Below are 14,867 nucleotides of genomic sequence, written 5' to 3'. Positions count from 1 at the left end.
TTCTTTCTCTTCCTTCTCTCTCCAATGCACAGAAGAATTCGAGGACAAGACACAGATAAAGGTTAGCAGAGGAATAATATTAGCAAAGCCAAAGTACACACTCAACAGGGAGTATGGACATGCTCTAGAGTGAGCTGCAACCCACGAGGTTCGGGGTCATCCCTTCATGTAGTCTACAGGCACGGCAGGTAAGGCTTTGGGCAAGATTTTCCAAGAAAGGATAGGGATTTCCAGTAACTTGGTGACTGACCATCTTCTGTTCTTTCAGGGAAGTCTTAGAAGTGTCATGGCATCAGGTACATGATGGGAGTGGGGAGTGTCAGCCACGGCAGCTGTAGCATCATGATGCTACGACGTTATGAAAGTTAGAGGTGATCATGGGGATGCAGGTATCAGCCGTGCTGGATATTTTCCGGTGGCACTGGTTCTGGACTGTGGCTTTACTACAGTAGCAATTTGGGGTTGCTGGCCTTGGGAGGAGTGTTAGAGGGTGTGGTGACATATTTCCTCCAGCTGTTGCCTTCACTGTAATTCCCAGCATGGATTGCTCTAGGACCCCACACCTGGGGCCTCTCCCTAGTGCACAGCCAGCCAATCACTGACACCAGGATCGTGAGGGAAGTAGCTGTTTATGACTGCAAAGAGCGGAGCAAGAACTGGCAGTTTAAGGGATTAAGGGTGAGAAACCTTACAGACTGAAGTTGGGGTTGAGGGGTCCACGATCCGCTCTGTGCAGGTCTCTGGCTGGTCCACTGCACCCATGGTCTTCCTTTGATGGGTCAGCAATAGAGCAGGTCATCCCGCTCTTTGAGGAATTTTGATGATGGTGAAGTGGCCTCCAGCCACTCTGGGGGCTAGAGGCAGATGGTTGTTACTTTGTTTGCTCAGGGCCTGGGTTTCCAGTTAAAGCAAGAACAAAAACAAAACCATGAAGAGCGGCCTAACATCCAGATGTTATCTATCCAGGAGATCAGTGGACTCAGGAGTCCTGTGAGCTGGGACCCACTCCCTCCATGCAGTCAGTGACTCCTTACTCAGAGGTTAATTTGCGATCATCAGAGAAGGGCAAAGAAACATCACTGAGGCAGGGAGACAGACTAGGGCCTGAGGACACCTACAGCAAAGGCATTGTATAGGGGCGTGGTTTCAGAATGTGTCCTCCAACTTCGGGACCACCATCTTGGGCGATAGAGCCAATGATGAGTTTTCTATAGTGGCCCTGGCTGGTGACTTCTACTTGGCGGCCCACCTGAAGACCTGGTATTCAGCACCTGTGCAGCCTGCACGCAGACTGAGCTCAGCCATGGTCAGTAGGACACTGGTGAGCATGTTGGAAGCAGAGACTTGATAAGCATGTGCTGCCAGGGCTTTGTGCTTCTAGAATGTTCCTTCCTAGAACCAGCCACCAGTGAGGCAGTGCAAGCTGCTACTGACTAGGGTCCCTCTTGACCACACCTCTTATCAGCAGCAAAGCTGCAGGGGAAAGCCGGACCAGCCTGCACACTCATTGAGCCCCCTTCCAGCTTCTTACCTGAGCGGTCACCAGTCTCCTTCAGCTCACAGAATCCAAGCTTTGCCCAGGCTTTGGTTACTTTCGCAGGGTTCAGGGGAACCTGCACACAATGTTGTAAGAGTCTAAGAGACAAGCATTGTCTTTACCTATCCAGGCAGAGAGAAGGGGCTGGTGCCGTGAGAAACATCTGTGTAGACATTCTGTGTAGACAGAAAGTCTACACACAGGTCTGGAAAACGAGAAACAGGAGGCGTGACAGAGGCCTCTCAGCCCACTGAGCTCCTGGTGCTCAGCTCATTTCCGGCTCCCTCAGCCAGGCCCATGGAGCCCTGCCTCTGTGCAGCCCTGGGGGCTGGCGGCGAGCCAAGCAGACTCCCTCAGCCTCTCCCAGGGTCAGCCAGAGCGGGAAAGCCTGCAGGCGCTGCCTCCAGACCGTCAAGCTTTGAACCGGGGGCCTCCATCTGTCATTTTCTTGGCCTTGTTGGGGCTATCACTACAAATCTGTGAGGGAGGCGTTACCCAGCCACCTCCAGCTGGGGCTGGAGTAGGAGAATCTTTTAGGAAGTTAGGCTTTTTTTCCCCTTCATGAACACCTAGTTCTCAGAGCCAAGTATGAGAGCCCTGATGGAGGGTTTCATGAACTCATGGCTGTTGCCGGTACTGAGGTCCACAATTCCTTACCCCAACTTCCTGCTCATCACCCAGCACTGGAGCTGATCTGGGTGCCGATCTTTGGCTTTTTGAATTTAATGCCCACTTTTGTGGAAGGAAAAAAAAAAATAAGCTCCCCTACTTGAAACAACCACAAATTCACGGAGACATGGAAATCTGCAAATATTTTTCCTCACCCCGGCCACCTTCCTTGCATGTGGAGAAATCACTTTTTTTTTTTTTTAAGACTTATTTGAAAGACAGAGTTAGAGAGAGGTAGAGACAGAGAGAGAGGTCTTCCACCTGCTGGTTCACTCCCCAGATGGCCACAACTGCCAGAGCTGTGCCAATCCGCAGCAAGGAGCCAGGCGCTTCTTCTGTACCACATGGGTGCAGGGGCCCAAGGACTTGGGCCATCTTCTCCTGCTTTCCCAGGCCATAGCAGAGAGATGGACTGGAAGAGGAGCAGCCGGGACTAGAACCAGTACCCATATTGGATGCTGGCGCTTCAGGCCAGGGCGTTAACCCGCTGCGCCACAGTGCTAGCCTGAGGGTGGGGGTGGGGAGGAAGGCCAGATCAAAACCAATGGTTACCTGCCCTAATGCCCAAACAGGGACCGTCAGCTTCCTCTTGCTGAAGAGGCCAGAACAGGTCTGCTGGTCACCTGCCCAGTTAGCCCTGCCTTGCAAAGGACCACAGGATGCAACAGAACCTGCACCGTGGGACGCTCTGCAGGGCAACCGGCGCAGTGTCCGTCATGCCCAGGGGCAGGAGACTCACCAACTGCCCAGGTGAGCCCTGCCTGACCACTGACCCAAATGAACCAGCTGTGGAAGCGTTTCTGAGACAACCCAGAAAGCCTGACTGCAATCCCAAAAATGTGCCCATGTTGAGGAGTAGTAATAGGCACTGTGGTTATGTAATACCCACGTTTGTTAGAAACACCTCCTTAGTAAGCAGTGATGAAATGACCTGATATCTGGGATTTACTTGCAAAGGCTTTAGCAAAGAAACAGGAGGATAAATGAAACACCAGTGGCAAAATCTGGGTTACTGGTGAGCATGGGGGGGAGGGGGGCTTTACTCTCATAATTAAGGAATGGGAAACAATGGCTTGAAGCCACCCCTTAGCAGCCACAGAAGTCTGTGCTCACATGTTGGTTTCTTTTTGTTAACATCAACCTTTAAAAGGTAGAAACTCTTGGGGAGGAAGGAAGAAAAAGTCCTCACATGAATGGAACTGAGTCCAAGTTGTTTCCCCAGGAGACTGAACAACTCCCGGCTGTCCCGACAGTCCCGACAGCAGGGCTCCAGGCAGGCCCCCGGACAAGGCAGCCAGGCTGGCTGCACGCACAGCCCCAGAACAGAGGTTCTTCACTTGGGGGTCGAGGGGGCCGTTTTCCTTGGATTCTCAAAGTGATCCCAAAAAGTTCAGAACCACTGCTCTTAATCAAACAGGGTCTGAAAGCAGACTGACCAGACGGAGGCCATTGGTTGTCACACAGAAAGGTTTTTATTGAAGAACATCTGATTATTTTAGAAAATGTTCTTGCTTGATCAAAAACAAACAAACAAACGGCTTGATAGTCCATCTCGAACACCCAGCACACACCCTGCAGACAAGACAGGCTCCGTCCACGGTGACTCTGGCAGCCTCTGTCCCGGGTTTGAGAATGGCCAGGGAAGGCAAGCTAAGTGACAGGCAGCTCAACCGCTCCCATCCCAAACCAACTGCGGAGGCCAAAGCCCCTGCAGGGAGATGCTAATAAGTAGAACAGGTAAAGTCACGTGTAGATAGCAACGTTTAGTCTGTATTTCCCAACTGCGCCCAACGTGAGCAAGCAACAACAGCCTGCAGTGCCCGGGACGCCCTCCTGGATTTGAGGTCAGGGTGGGTCCCTTCCTGTGAGCACCGCATCGCCTGCCATCACCCGGGACGGCGCAGCGCTTCCTGGGCACTGCGTCAGTTTTCAACCGTGCCCCCATTTCCTCGTCCTTTAAGTCAGGCAGACAGGGTCTCTGCCGGGAGCTTCAGTCCGGGGCTCTCATGCCTGCAAGCTGTCCGGGGGAGGAGGACGGCGGCAGGAGGCAGCACTCAGCTTTAGCTGACGGAGGAGTCCGACGCGTTGGCTCAGGGCTGCTCTTGGAAGGGCTGGAGAGTGACCCTGGCTCAGGGCTGCTCACTCCTGGCCTCTCGGGCCCCAGTGGAGAGGTGACAGGGCTCCCACCCGATCGCAGCCTGGTCTGCGTAGACGCGGCCTCTCGCTGCACACGCATCTCTCTGCGTGAGCCGGCTTCCCGTCAGCGCCGCAGCCTCAGGAAGAACGCGTGTTTACACTCTGTGCTCTCCAGAGGGTAGTATTTATCATAAAAATCTAAAACATATTCTTCAGTCTTAAAGCCAAACTTCTGGTAGAGCAGCATAGCAGGGTTGCTTGCTGAGACGTGAAGGGTTACATCCTTGCCCATGCAGGTCTGCCAAGAGAGTGGGAAAGGACGAAAATGAGAAGGCCTCAGGGAAGACAGGGAGGTGAAGAAGCCTGTCTGGGTGTGGGCAGTCAGTTACGGACACCAGAGAAACCAGGGACCGGGGCGACCGCCACGCTGCGCAGGCTGGAAAGCAAGCAGCACTGTGCCGCGGATCCACACGTCCTCAAGACCAGAGAAGCTCGGCATGGGTGAGGAGCCTGGGGTCACATTTCACTGTCAACTTCACTACTGGTTTATAATCACGTTTAACTGTCAAACATATCGATACCAGCACTATGACAACCATGAAGAAACCGAGAACAAGATAAGCTCTGCTTTTTTCAATGAGATGTTATCATGTACCCTCCTCAAATGTGTAAAAATCCCCTCCCAAGGCCTGCTAGAAAAGATGCTAAACTCTTCACACAGATATGAAACATAATTTAGTGATAAAATCTGAGGACCAGGGTGGGCATTTGGCCAAGGGGTTGGGATGCTAGCTAAGACACCCGCATCCCACATCACAGCGCCTCGGTTCAAATGCTGGCTCTGCTCCCAACGCCAGTGCTCTGCTCGTGCAGACCCTGAGAGGCAGCAGTGATGGCTCCATTAGTCGGGTCCCTGCCACGTGGGAGACCCGAGCCCTTTCCAGCTCCTGGCTTTGCCCTGGCTCAGTCACAGCCACTGCAGCCATTAAGGGAGTGAATCAGCAGATGAGCGCTCTGTTTCTCTCTCCCTCTCAAACAAATAAATTTACTTATTTTTTATCTGACAGAGTTAGATAGTGAGAGAGAGACACAGAGAGAAAGGTCTTCCTTCTGTTGGTTCACCCCCCCAAATGGCCTCTACGGCCTGAGCTACGCCGATCTGAAGCCAGGAGCCAGGTGCTTCCTCCCGGTCTCCCATGCGGGTGCAGGGCCCAAGGACTTGGGCCATCCTGCACTGCCATCCTGGGCCACAGCAGAGAGCTGGCCTGGAAGAGGAGCAACCGGGACTTGAACCTGGCGTCCATATGGGATGCCGGCGCCACAGGTGGAGGATTAACCAAGTGAGGCACAGTGCCAGCCCCCAACTCTTAAATTCTTTTATCAGTTACACAGAACAAGGTACATAAATTAAGAACTCGGGGCCAAGGCGTAGTAGGTAAAGCCACCAGCTACAGTGCCAGCATCCCATATGGGCACCGGTTCAATACCTGGCTGCTCCACTTCCGATCCAGCTCTCTGCTGTGGTCTGGGAAAGCAGTAGAAGATGGCCCAAGTCCTTGGGTCCTGCACCTGCATGGGAAGTCCCAGAGGAAGTTCCTGGCTCCTGGCTTCAGATCGGCGCAGCTCTGGCCATTGCAGCAAATTGGGGAGTGAACCAGAGGATGGAAGATTTATCTCTCTCTCTCTCTCTATGTAACTCAGACTTTCAAATAAACAAATAAATATTAAAAAAAAAAAAAAAAAAGAACTTGTTTACTAAGATGATTTTTGGGAGGCAGAGAGAGAGAGAACACACGCTCTCCTGCTCATGCGATCAATCCCCAAATGCCCCCTATGGCTGGCATCTGAAGCCAGGAGCCAAGAATTCAATGCAGGCCTCCCACATGGGTGGCAGGAACCCACTTACCTGAGCCATCGCTGTTGTTTCCCAGGTTTGCATCAGCAGTAAACTAGAATCAGGAGCCAGAGCCAGGAACTGAACTCAGGCACTCCACTGGAGGACGCGCGCATCCTAACTGATGCACTGACCACCAGGCCAAACACTTCCACAGAGAACTTGCTTTGAAATGAGAAACAGTGAAGCTGAGTCCTTGAGATTTGGAATTCACGGTCCCTGAAAGCGTCTATTTACGTACTCTGCCACAGGCCACCTGACTGCTGTCTTCTCTGCTGAACTCACACACTGTGCGTCCAAAGGCATCTTTAAGAGGAGACAGCAGGGGCTGGTGCCGTGGCTCACTTGGTTAATCCTCCGCCTGCGGCACTGGCATCCCATATGGGCACCGGGTTCTAGTCCCAGTTGCTCCTCTTCCAGTCCAGCTCTCTGCTGTGGCCCAGGAGGGCAGTGCAGGATGGCTCAAGTGCTTGGGCCCCTGTACCCACATGGGAGACCGGGAAGAAGCGCCTGGCTCCTGGCTTTCAACTGGCGCAGTGCCGGTCATAGTAGCCATTTGGGGAGTGAATCAACGGAAGGAAGATCTTTCTGTCTCTCTCTTTCTCTGTCTTTAACTCTACCTGTCAAATAAATAAAAAAATAAATAAATGAGGAGACAGCATACTGTTATACCAGTGACAAGAGCATGTGCGTGTACAGAGCAAATTCTGCGTGGTAATGCTAGTGTTCTTCAGATTGCAAATACACCTGACCAACCACAGCCAACTCCAGCTACTAACTCTAAAGAATTAAGAACTTCTCTATTATTATTGCTTTTTAATTTGAGAGGGAGGGAGGGAGGGAGGGAGGAAGGAAGGAAAGAAGAAAGAAAGAGAGAGAGAGAGGGAGAGAAAAAGAGAGAGGGAAGGAGGGAAGGAGGGAAAGAGAGAGGGAGAGAAAAAGAGAGAGGGAAGGAGGGAAAGAGGGAGGGAGGGAGGGAGTGAAATAGAGCGAGCTCTTACCCATTGGTTCACTCCCTAAATGTCTACAATGGCCATGATATGAAGCTGGGAGCTGAGAACTCAATCCAGCCCTCTAACGCAAGCACCTTGTGTTTGGGACCTGGGGCATATGGCCTGGCTGGGGCACACAGCAGCCACACACAAAGAATGAGCGACTCCTCCACACACCCCACAAACCCAGCACCGACGGACTGCACCAGGCTGTGAGTTAGGCACCAAGGATGCACACACGTTCAATGTGCCTGCACCTGCCCTCAGGCCCTCAGCAGAATAGAAAAGGCAGAAGAAGGTCAGCAGGGTGGAGAGCAATTTGGTGGGGGCAGAGAAAGGAGCATGTGTTGGAAATAAAAGTCATCAGAAAAAATCTGGAGAAAACAATCTTTGCATGTGTTCTGATGTTAGTACATAAACACATGGTCTTTTCTTCAATATTCAATATTAGAATCAATCTTAGGGTTTGTAACAGCTTATACAGTGGTATTAAGATGGAAAATGATCAGCAGTATAGAATATGTACTGCTTATTGATGCCCTTGAGCTAAAATGTTCAGAGATACTTAAAAACAGAAACCCTAGTTCGGGGGTAAGCATTTGGCCTGGCAGTTAAGGTACCAGCTGGATGCCCGCTGGGACGCCCCCATGTCACAGTGCCTGGGTTCTAGTCCTCTCCCAATTCCAGCTTCCTATTCATGCTCGCCCTGGGAGGAGGCAGGTGATACCTCAAGTAGCTGAGTCAAGCAGTCAGCAGACCCGGACGGAATTCCTGGCTCCCTGCTCTGGTCTAACCCTGGCTGGTGCAGGTATCTGGGGAGTGAACCAGCTCAAGGGAGCTTGCTGCATTTGCTATCTTTCTACCTCTCAAATAAATAAGCAAATAAAAAATGTTAAAACATCATAGTTCCCCTTCCATTTCTCAGAGCTGTGTCAGCGCTGACTCTAGGAGCAGCAGCGACCACACCACGGACAGCACACGTGCTCGGGCCTCACTTCTGTACTCTGTCATTCTGTTCACAACACATGTTCTTTTAAACCTGAGTCCCAGTAGTCATCTCACTATGGAGTCAGGTTTTTGTCTGTGTCCTTTAACAACCTCCCGAGGGGTGATGATCAGTTTCCAGGCAGCCCATTCCACTGGGCCAGCCTCATTCCTCCTCCATGTCTCTCAGGGGAGCCCGGAGGCAAGGTGGCAGAGACGAACAGACACCTTACCTGAATCAGATGATAGATCATGAACGTGGCGATCCCTGCTCTCCTCCACTCGGGATGGACAAACAGAAATGAAATGTACGCTTCGTTGTATTTCACATCAGGAACCATGAAGCCGAAGGCAATGATGACTTTCTTATAAAGGACAACTACGCTGAAGTCTGGATACTGCAGGCACTCAGACAGGTCAATGCCTAAAGAAGAGAAAGCAGCAGGGACTCAAGGGCTGGGCCTTCCAGAGCTCAATCTATACCGACAGCTACACCTGCGTGCTAAGCAAGCCCAGAATGGGAGGCAAAGAAATTACCATAGAGACCACACAGTCAGATCATAAAAATAAAGATGCGTTTTAGAAAGCACCAGAATTAACACAGTCCTTTCCAAGTACATTTGTTAAGAAGAGAGGGGGCGGGGAGAGGGGGCGGGGAGAGCACAGTCTCGGGGCTCAGTGTCTGCCGCACGTAGGGCGACCTGGCAGACTGGGGTAAAGGTCCTGCCTCGCCCACCACATGCACCTCTTCCCGACTATCAGACAATGGGACAGGTGGTGTGATGAGACCTCATCTCCCACCTGGAAAACCTGCCGGTACTGCCTTCAGGTTTCAAAGCAGACCCAGAAAGCACGTCTGTACGTTCAGCGGCTAGTGTGTGTCACTGTAACTGGCTTTGGCCTTCAGAGGCCATTTTGTTAGGACTGATAAAATGACAAAGCCTACTGAGTTTACTTTTGACTCTCAAAGGCTGTGATTGGGGTATCTGGCTTTTAAAAAATACCCTTTGGCTGTATTAACACTCTCGAAGGAACACTTAAACAAAGCATAAGGAATCTTTAAGCCAAAAGCAAAAGTGTCCAGACTCGCCCAGGCTACCAGTCTGTGTAGCTTTGATAGACATTACCTGGTATCTAAACATATGTAGAAGCAAAACAGGATGAATCTTTTATTCTGGAAGCAGAGACAAACAGGGAAGAGAAACAAACAAAAACACTGTTTATTACTTTAATTGCTGTCTTCTTTTTGATCTTAGGAGAAGAAGTATTTATGTTTTAGTATTTCTGTGTTAGTAGAAACAAACTATATGCATCAAGGCCTTAGGGTCACGTGGCACACACTAATTTAAAAATGACTGAGATGTACTGTACAGAAACGGATCTGCCTGGTTTAGGAGGGGGAACATACCAGGCCAGAAAAACTCCTGACACATAGAGTTGATGGTTGGGATGTGATTTGGCCGGACGTAGCAGTAATCAAGAGGTGCGTCGGGCTCAGGTGTCCAGTGAGGGTCACTCCTGTGCAGGTGGGAACGGATCTGTGACAGGAGCTGTAGTTTGGGTGGTCTTGTTTCGTAATCACGCCTGCAGTACCACAGAAGATAAACAAACTCAAGTCAATAAAAATACTCGGTATTATTCCTGGTTACTTAACTTACATAAACTCTTTGATTTGCTTCAAACCTCACGCTAATTTGCACTGCTTTATTTGGTGGCTCGTTGATTACAGCTGTACCTGTCCTGTATGAAATCTAACGTTCACTCTATTAACAATCACCAGGCACACTGCCAGGTACTGGTCTTAATGCATTCCGCGAGGAAACGAACAGTACCCAGGTTCACTCGGAGTACAGCTTGCACGTGGGGATGCACCTCCAGGGCTATGGAAGGCCTCGGGTGGCAACACTGACCTTGCTGGGCAGTGGGGAGCACCAGAGGCAAAGGAGGGTCAGGGGGATTACAGAGCTGTAGGGGAAGTGTGGCACAAGAAAGACAGCGCGTTCTCTCAGTCATGGTGCCCGGCACTGCGAGGGGCCTCTCCAGCAGCTCAGCTGCCATTTCCCGGCCCGGACAACACGCCGCCCGGGTATGGGCTCAGCTGAGCATCTTTCTCACATTGTCACTGCAGTTTCTAAAAGGCATATAACTAACATTTAAGATGAAACGGTCATTATCATGTGCACAAAGAAACTGAACAGTTAACTCAGCTTTGCTGTTTACATTTCTTTCAAAGGACCATGGTTTATGCAAAAGAGTACAGTTGAAACGAGCAAAGGATGCGACCTGACACGGAGCACAGAGCTCGCCAATCCTGCTCGGTTTCTGGGCTTTTTCACTCTGACTGGAGAACAGGGGGCACAAACCACAAACGTCATCCCCTGAGACACACTGGACATCACACTTCTTTTCTGTTTACCTGATATAAGGCTTCAAGATCCGGGAAGTATAAGGGCTGACAATACTTTGGTCCACAGCCATATCTTCTGATCCGACCAAACGATACAAAAACTTGGTGGTCTGGTGCCGGAATCCTTTCCTGGAGGGCAAGGAGGTCTACGAGAAAGAAACACTGGATGTATTAAAAACATCATTCAGAGGATTGGTTAATTTCCGTATAGAATTAGTAACTGATATTTTTATGTGTCTGCAAGGTCTTTAGATCTTTAAAAAAATTTTTTTCATTTATTTGAAAGTCAGAATTAGAGAGAGACAGAGAGAGCTCTTCCATCCACTGGTTCACTCCCCAAATAGTCACGGTGGCCAAGACAGGGCTAGGCCAAAGCCGGGAGCCAAGAGCTTCTTCCCGGTCTCCCACGTGGGTGCAGAGGGCCCAAGCACTTGGGCCATCCTCTGCTGCTTTCCCAGGCCATTAGCAGGGAGCTGGATCAGAAGAGGAGCAGCTGGGACTCGAATCAGTGCCCATATGGGATGCTGGCATTACAGGTGGTGGTTTTACCTGTTTCGCCACAACGCTGGCTTAAGTAAATCTTTTTTTTGCATGACTTATTTGGAAAGCTCAAGTTTCAGTACAAACCTTTGTAGGCACCTTTGTGTAAAACCAGATAAGAAAAACTAACCCAAGCTGTAATAGTCTGAAACCAGATTTTTAAAAATTTTCTCTTTACACATTTTAAGTCACTCAAGTCAGTGAAACACAGGACTCAACACTGGATCTGCAGCTTCTGTAGGCTTCGTTTCATCTGTACTATGCTTCAATCCACTTACTCAATACTGAAGCAGGCAACACATACTCAGACATGGGCCACACATTACATGGCCACTCTATTACCCAAGCAGCCATAGGGAGCAACTGTGCCATGTCTCTTTTCCACAGGGAAACAAGGAATGAAGTGCAGCATCAGCCCTACAACAGCTCCCAGCAGCCGAGCATCTACAGAGGTACAAATGAGAAGCAGCCCCTGTCCCCTGGGAGGGAGGACTAACGCACCAGTGGGCTTCACGCACTTTGTCCTGCACCCCCGGAGCAAGCCTGGAGGTGAGCTGTTCTTAACACGTGCCGCTCCAGGGCCCTCGGTCATGTAGAAACAGATCGCGGGCAATTAGGGTTGTACAGCAAAGACTCAGGTGGAAGATTAAAAGGCATACTTATAAAGTGGTTTGCCAAAGGTTGGATGAAGTTTAGAAACTAAAGTTGTTTTTGTAGATTCAGTTTGCTCTTAGTCTAGAAAATAAGTTTGTTGAAAGAAAGCTGCCTTCCTTTATAATTTGCCTGCTCTGTAGACTGCTTCCTTCAACCTTCCAGCAACCCTTATTTGAAATAAAGGTGAGGGGTCGGCACTGTGCTGTAGCGGGTAAAACCGCTGCCTGCAGTGCCAGCATCCCATATGGGGGCTGGTTCTAGTCCAGGCTGCTCCTCTTCCGATCCAGCTCTCTGCTATGGCCTGGGAAAGCAGTAGAAGTTAGCTCAAGTCCTTGGGCCCCTGCACCCACTTGGAAGAAGCCCCTGGCTTCAGATCAGCACAGCCCTGGCCATTGCAGGCATCTGGGGAATGAACTAAGGGATAGAAGATCTCTCCCTCTCTCTCTCTGCAACTCTGCCTTTCAAGTAAATAAAAATAAATAAATCTAGACTACTCAAGAACTACTGGACAACTAACTACAAAAGGTGTAACAAGCATTACAGGAATACAGGAAGATGCATGAAGCCTGTGCTTATAGAATGGACTGAAATTATGTTTTTGCAAAAATTAAAGGAAAAAAAAAAAGAAGGAAGGTAGGGGACTGAGGGAGGGAAAGAAATAAGGAGGGAAGTATGGTTATCTTCTTAGAATGACATCTATGAAATACATGACATCTGTCCTCTTTATATTAATAAAAAGTTTTAAAAAGAATGTGGGAAGAAATAACAAATATTTGAAGCAACAGTGACAGGGAACTGTGCCCAGGCAGTATCAGGCACCAAACTCCAGCACCAGGGAGCTCTCAGAACACCGGGAAGGACAAAGGCCAAGAAGCACTCAGGATGTCTCTGAGCGAGCAGAGCTCTCAAGCAAGACAGACAAGAGCCAAAAATAGTTCAAGTTCAAAAGCTTCCAGGAGGTGGGACTATAAAACAAAAGGCCACCTACAAAGAAACAAGAGTTTGGGGCTCTCAGGAGCAATACTTAATGTAAAGTGATAGAGGAATTATAATTTCCGAACAGTAGAGGAAACAACAAACTTAGTTTTATATACAACTATGCTATGCCACCATTGAAAGGCGAGTGAAATGAAGAGATTCTCAGGCAAACACGTGTTCAAAATTAACAGGAAGACATCATCCCCCTAAATCCGTATCCATTTACTTTTACTTTATTTGGCAGGCAGAGAATGAGAGAGAGAGAGAGAGAAACAGAAAGAGCCTCCATTGATTTGTTCAGTCCCTAAAAACCTGCCACAGCCAGGGCTGGGCCAGGTCAAAGCTGGAACCCAGGAATGCAATCTAGGTCTCCCATCGTGGTGGATAGAGACCTAACTGCTTGAGCTGTCATCTGGTGCCTGATGGGGTGCACACCAGCAGGAAGCCGGATTGGAAGCAAAGGAACAAGCAAGGTCTTAACCACTGTGCCAAATGTTTGCCCTAAGAAGGTCTGAATTTTAGCAACTGTTAAAGGAAGTAGTTCTGCCATGGGAAGTAAGAATGAATAAACAATGTAGTGGGTCTTCTGTCACTTAAGTACGCAACACAGCTTAGTCTAGCAATGAAGAGAAAAGACAGATGGGAGCAGACAGGTACTCTTTTCTTTGGGGAAAAAATTACATGGTAATAATAAAAAATTAATAAATATAAGTTACTTAAGACATAAAAAGAATAAAAATGTATAACTTTCATAAAATTTTACTTATTTATTGAAAGGCAGATAGACTGAAAGAGAGGCAGCAGCAGAGTGAGAAAGAGAGAGCAAGTGAGCATGACAGAGAGAGAGAGAGAACACTCTCCTACCCATTGGTTTCCTCCCCAAATACTCATAAACAGCCAGGGTGGGCCAGGCTGAAGCTGGGAGTCAGGAACTCAATCCAGGTCTTCCCAGTTGGTGTAGGAACCCAACTACTAGAGCCATTACTTGCTGCCTACTAGGCTGTGCATTAGGGGGAAGCTAGAATTGAGAGCAGAGGTGGGACCTGAATCCAAGCACTCCAACACAGAATGTAGGTATCCTAAGCATCATCTTCTTTGCTATGCCAACAGCCAGCCACTAATTTTCTTTAAAGAATCAACAGATATAGGGGCCGGCACCATGGCTCACTTGGTTAATCCTCCGCCTGCGGCACCGGCATCCCATATGGGTGCCGGGTTCTAGTCCTGGTTGCTCCTCTTCCAGGCCAGCTCTCTGCTGTGGCCCAGGAGGGCAGTGCAGGATGGCCCAAGTGCTTGGGCCCTGCACCTGTGTGGGAGACCAGGAAGAAGCACCTGGCTCCTGGCTTTGGATTGGTGTTAGCTCCGGCCACAGCGACCATTTGGGGGATGAACCAACAGAACGAAGACTTTTTTCTGTCTCTCTCTCTCATTGTCTAACTCTGTCAAATAAATTTTTAAAAAATTAAAAAAAAAAAAAAAAAAGAATCAACAGATACAGACTATTTTCTCTGACCTTAATACAATCTGACTAGAAATAAAATCAATTGTCAAAAGATAGCTTAAATTTTTCATAATCTGAAAACCAAAAAATAACACTAAATAACTCTTGGGTTAAAGGTGAAGTCATGCGAAAAATTACAAAATGCTAAATTCTGGCAAGTAATAGACTCACACCATTTCAAAAGTCACAAGGCATAGCTAAAGCAGTAAGCACAGGGAAATTTGTAGCTATGAATACATTTATCAGAAAGCAAAAAGAACATGGATTTATTTATTTATTTAAGATTATTCATTTAATTGAAAGGCAGAGCTACAGAGAGGCAGAGGCAGAGAGAGGTCTTCCATCTGCTGGTTCACTCGCCAGATGGCTGCAACAGCCTGAGCTGAGCCAATCTGAAGCCAGGAGCCAGGAACTTTTTCCAGGTCTCCCACATGGGCGTAGGGGCCCCAGGACTTGGGCCATCTTCCACTGATTTCCCAGGCCACAGCAGAGAGCTGGATCAGAAGTGGAGCAGTTGGGACTCAAACTGGCACCCACATGTGATGCCAGCACTGCAGGCGGCAGCTTTACCTGCT

General features: G+C 49.1%; 1 protein-coding gene across 4 annotated transcripts in view; it reads right to left on the bottom strand.

Annotated features, from left to right (window-relative positions):
• Positions 1–697: 697 nt before the first annotated feature.
• Positions 698–14,867, bottom strand: part of KAT14 (lysine acetyltransferase 14) — a 35,031-nt gene continuing 20,861 nt past the window's right edge. The window contains exons 7-11 of one of the 4 annotated variants that reach the window (XM_017341781.3): positions 10,629–10,765; positions 9,621–9,796; positions 8,446–8,636; positions 1,532–1,613; positions 698–854 (exon numbers count right to left, since the gene is read on the bottom strand). In XM_017341781.3, coding sequence (XP_017197270.3) covers positions 796–854; positions 1,532–1,613; positions 8,446–8,636; positions 9,621–9,796; positions 10,629–10,765 — 645 coding nt within the window. In that variant the 3' untranslated portion in view covers positions 698–795. Of the gene's footprint in view, positions 855–1,418; positions 1,614–3,659; positions 4,641–8,445; positions 8,637–9,339; positions 9,387–9,620; positions 9,797–10,628; positions 10,766–14,867 lie in introns of those variants that run through there. The other 3 variants (XR_011380018.1, XM_051845351.2, XM_002710954.5) reach the window with 3 other exon arrangements.

Source organism: Oryctolagus cuniculus, chromosome 11 (assembly GCF_964237555.1).
Source record: "Oryctolagus cuniculus chromosome 11, mOryCun1.1, whole genome shotgun sequence".
Classification (NCBI taxonomy): domain Eukaryota; kingdom Metazoa; phylum Chordata; class Mammalia; order Lagomorpha; family Leporidae; genus Oryctolagus; species Oryctolagus cuniculus.
This window is presented reverse-complemented; position numbering and strand designations above follow the sequence as displayed.